Here is a 5,000-nt window from a genome sequence, read left to right as displayed (position 1 = left end):
CCAATGAATTAATATCATATAATCTTATGAAGTCAGCATAGGTCAGGAAGGTTCTGGTTCTGGCTGCAGCAGCAGTGTTGCTTCGAGCTGCTGGATGGGTTTGAATTCTTCATAATCTCAGAGATTAACTGCTCCTTCAGTAATCTGTAAACTGCTCTGCAGGTTTTCTCTGTGTGTGATTGGTCAGACGCTGCAAACTCCGCCCCTTTCATGTGATTGCGCACATGTAGGTCTGGATTCAACTAGTGAGTTGACAACCTGCTTTTGTAGTAACGGTGATCAGGATCCAAAGTGTCTGGATCAGTCAACCAAAGAAACAGAGAGATCCTGGATATGTTTATCAGGGTCGTAGTACAGGCCTCTGGTATGTTTATCAGGGTCAGAGTACAGGCCTCTGGTATGTTTATCAGGGTCGTAGTACAGGCCTCTGGTATGTTTATCAGGGTCGTAGTACAGGCCTCTGGGATGTTTATCAGGGTCGGAGTACAGGCCTCTGGTATATTTATCAGGGTCGGATTACAGGCCTCTGGTATATTTATCAGGGTCGGAGTACAGGCCTCTGGTATGTTTATCAGGGTCAGAGTACAGGCCTCTGGTATGTTTATCAGGGTCAGAGTACAGGCCTCTGGTATGTTTATCAGGGTCGTAGTACAGGCCTCTGGGATGTTTATCAGGGTCGGAGTACAGGCCTCTGGTATGTTTATCAGGGTCGGAGTACAGGCCTCTGGTATGTTTATCAGGGTCGTAGTACAGGCCTCTGGGATGTTTATCAGGGTCGGAGTACAGGCCTCTGGTATATTTATCAGGGTCGGAGTACAGGCCTCTGGTATGTTTATCAGGGTCGGAGTACAGGCCTCTGGTATGTTTATCAGGCCACAGTTCTAGCTATCTCGGTCTTTGTGCAAAACGTACCCAGTAAATCACTGATTGCCGTGTAAATGTACGTTGTTTTCAAAACATTGCCATGTGAATGGAAATGTTTTTTTCAATCCCCCCAACCGCTGTACACGATGTTACCTAATCACCATAATAATGGCGAACTACCTGCTCCAGTACATGGCCATTATAAAGGATAGACGCCGTCTTACGTGCTGGACAGTAATGCAGCGTCGCTGCGATATTGGCTGGGGCATCTCACTCTCAGAGAGCACCAGAGTCAACGAGAGTTATGCTGAACAAACAACTTTTTCTGTGTTGTTTACAAAAACGTGAAGGAAGCTGAAGGGAGCCGACCAGTGGACCTTTCTCAGCCTTTCGCATAAAACATAAAGCTGTGAGCATCATGAATCATGAATGCTCTGATTAAAATCTCTCCCTTGTTTCTGCAACTCTTTTTTGAAATACTCACACATACACTTTTTATATGTTATAGATAGATATGTTAACGTACGCATACACAACCCCTTTCGCTGACACACACACACACACACACACACACACACACACACACACACACACACACACACACACACACACACACACACACACACACACACACACACACACACACACACACACACACACACAGACACACACACACACACACACACACACACACACACACACACACACCCCCGACATCTCATACAGCCTGTTGGCATCAGTAAGAATTTTTTAGTAAGATATTTTTTACTCAGTCGTGTTGAAGTAAAACTTCAGCTAAACAAACTGTCAATACGAGGAAGGGTTGTGTGTGCGCGCGCGCCCCAATCAGCTCCATTCAGAATGGTGGTTACCAGAGAGCAGGAAGACTGTCCTCGGTCTCCACCACGTGTTGGAGAACAATCGGCTCCATTCAGAATGGTGGTTACCAGAGAGCAGGAGGACTGTCCTCGGTCTCCACCAGGTGTTGGAGAACAATCGGCTCCATTCAGAATGGAGGTTACCAGAGAGCAGGAAGACTGTCCTCGGTCTCCACCACGTGTTGGAAAACAATCGGCTCCATTCAGAATGGTGGTTACCAGAGAGCAGGAAGACTGTCCTCGGTCTCCACCACGTGTTGGAAAACAATCGGTTCCATTCAGAATGGAGGTTACCAGAGAGCAGGAAGACTGTCCTCGGTCTCCACCACGTGTTGGAGAACAATCGGCTCCATTCAGAATGGTGGTTACCAGAGAGCAGGAGGACTGTCCTCGGTCTCCACCAGGTGTTGGAGAACAATCGGCTCCATTCAGAATGGAGGTTACCAGAGAGCAGGAAGACTGTCCTCGGTCTCCACCACGTGTTGGAAAACAATCGGCTCCATTCAGAATGGTGGTTACCAGAGAGCAGGAAGACTGTCCTCGGTCTCCACCACGTGTTGGAAAACAATCGGTTCCATTCAGAATGGAGGTTACCAGAGAGCAGGAAGACTGTCCTCGGTCTCCACCATATGTTGGAGAACAATCGGCTCCATTCAGAATGGTGGTTACCAGAGAGCAGGAAGACTGTCCTCGGTCTCCACCACGTGTTGGAGAACAATCGGTTCCATTCAGAATGGAGGTTACCAGAGAGCAGGAAGACTGTCCTCGGTCTCCACCATGTGTTGGAGAACAATAGAACATTGAAGCTGGTCTTTGCGTTGCTTCCTGAGTGTCTCTGTTAAAGGAACATTTCTGATGAGTTGATGTGAAGGTGATTTGCTGTAAAACATCTGGAGGGTCAGACGGTATTCAGCGACTGTGTGATGTTGTCTTTGATGTGAAATGTGTAGGTTGTTAGTTAACTAGTTAGTAAAGCAAAGCTTAGCATGCAGACCCTGTGTGTGTGTGTGTGTGACGGAGCTAATCTTGATTTACAAGTTGATAACAACTCCTAATATCATTATCAAAAGAACTCAATAACTGTAATAGAATCAACACATCTTCATAAAAAATAAACAGTTCAGTGCAGAGCATCAGGTTGAACTAATCATCATGTAAATGCCCAGTCGTGACCAGATCCTTGATATCGTTGAAGGAGTTTGGTTCTTTTCCAGACGCCTGTACTACGATCTGTGATCAACATATCCAGGATCTCTGTTTCCTGGGTTGACTGATCCAGACACGAGTGATCCTGATCCCTGTTACTATGACGCAGCTTATCAACAGCCACAGTAGTCCTACTGCTTTCAATCCGCCCACCAGCTACATGTGAATGTGCAAGGTCCCAGTCTCAGCTGGTGGAAATCAGGGGCAAGAGAAAAAGCACTGTTATTTGGAAGAACAAGAACAGATCATTGATTCAACTGCTTTTATTCATCCCAAAAGAGATCATTATCACAAGACTGTGTGTGTGTGTGTGTGTGTGTGTGTGTGTGTGTGTGTGTGTGTGTGTGTGTGTGTGTGTGTTTCAGGTGATCTACACCTCATTCGGAGGCTCCTCCAAAGGGCTGCACTTTAACAATCTGATGGTGGGTCTGGTGCTTCTGACCAGAGGACGTGATGAAGAGAAGGCCAAATGTAAGTTTCCCCTCCATAGTTGGTGCTGAATGTCTGGACGTACATGATCAGTAGATCTAGTTCATATCTGAACCTGTTTGAAAGCCCAAACAGAAGAAGACGCTCCATGTAAACTCCTCAGTGACATGAACGAACTCCAACTCATGATTTCCCTGCTTGTTAGGGGAAAGGTTCAAACTGTTTCATAAAACCCAGTTCAGGTTTTGGAAACGAGGTCTGGTCAGAGACTTCACCCTGTCAGGACCTTCTGAGCAGAGGACCAGGCTCAGCCAGGTGTGGTTCACCCTGTCAGGACCTTCCCAGCAGAGGACCAGGCTCAGCCAGGTGTGCTTCACCCTGTCAGGACCTTCCCAGCAGAGGACCAGGCTCAGCCAGGTGTGCTTCACCCTGTCAGGACCTTCTGAGCAGAGGACCAGGCTCAGCCAGGTGTGCTTCACCCTGTCAGGACCTTCTGAGCAGAGGACCAGGCTCAGCCAGGTGTGCTTCACCCTGTCAGGACCTTCCCAGCAGAGGACCAGGCTCAGCCAGGTGTGGTTCACCCTGTTAGGACCTTCCCAGCAGAGGACCAGGCTCAGCCAGGTGTGCTTCACCCTGTCAGGACCTTCCCAGCAGAGGACCAGGCTCAGCCAGGTGTGCTTTACCCTGTCAGGACCTTCCCAGCAGAGGACCAGGCTCAGCCAGGTGTGGTTCACCCTGTTAGGACCTTCCCAGCAGAGGACCAGGCTCAGCCAGGTGTGCTTCACCCTGTCAGGACCTTCCCAGCAGAGGACCAGGCTCAGCCAGGTGTGCTTTACCCTGTCAGGACCTTCCCAGCAGAGGACCAGGCTCAGCCAGGTGTGCTTTACCCTGTCAGGACCTTCCCAGCAGAGGACCAGGCTCAGCCAGGTGTGCTTCACCCTGTCAGGACCTTCCCAGCAGAGGACCAGGCTCAGCCAGGTGTGCTTTACCCTGTCAGGACCTTCCCAGCAGAGGACCAGGTGCATGCGGCTTGTTGACGAGTCCTCTGATTGAACGTCGAGCTCCTGTGGTCCCTGGTCCACTGTGTGGCTGGACCTCCTTCAGGGTGCGCTCTGGGAAGCCCCGCCTCCTGGGGGTCATCACCTGAGACCGTCACACCGTGGTCCAGGTGAACCAGGATCAGTGGGAGACAAAGATCTGAGGATGGCAGCGCCGTCACAATGTGACAGACGTCATCCTCACCTGCAACACTTTCAGGTTATTATTGCAATGTGTGTTGTACCTGTACCACAACAATTCAATTAAATGTTATTTGCATAGCGTCAAATTCAGTACAGTGACTTGAAGACAGTTTACTGAGAAAAACCAACAGTTTCACTGGAGCAAGCAGAGGAACTCTGTTTTACCAGGAAGAAACCTGCAGAACCAGGCTCAGAGGGTTTGGCAGCGCAGAAGTACCCAGCACAACCTCCTCACTGAGGAGCAGCCACACAGCATCATGCTGCCTCTGCCGTGCCTTGCTTCAGGATGGTCACCAAGTGTTTTAGCAATTCATGGAAACCTTTCCCTAAACTCTGATAACAAGAGGTCGTTAGAATATTATTGTTATTTCTTCAAATAAGT

General features: G+C 49.0%; 1 protein-coding gene across 3 annotated transcripts in view; it reads left to right on the top strand.

The window, feature by feature from the left end:
- usp32 (ubiquitin specific peptidase 32) overlaps nt 1-5,000 on the top strand; it is a 94,385-nt gene that overhangs the window by 21,182 nt on the left and 68,203 nt on the right. For all 3 annotated transcript variants that reach the window (XM_080459395.1, XM_080459394.1, XM_080459393.1), the window contains exon 3: nt 3,314-3,419. In XM_080459395.1, the coding sequence (XP_080315521.1) occupies nt 3,314-3,419 (106 nt within the window). The remainder of the gene's footprint in view (nt 1-3,313; nt 3,420-5,000) is intronic.

Source organism: Lipophrys pholis, assembly GCF_963383615.2.
Source record: "Lipophrys pholis genome assembly, chromosome: 3".
In the NCBI taxonomy this organism is placed as follows: Eukaryota; Metazoa; Chordata; class Actinopteri; order Blenniiformes; family Blenniidae; genus Lipophrys; species Lipophrys pholis.
The sequence above is the reverse complement of the archived record's forward strand: the minus strand, read 5'-3'. Positions and strand labels throughout refer to the sequence as shown.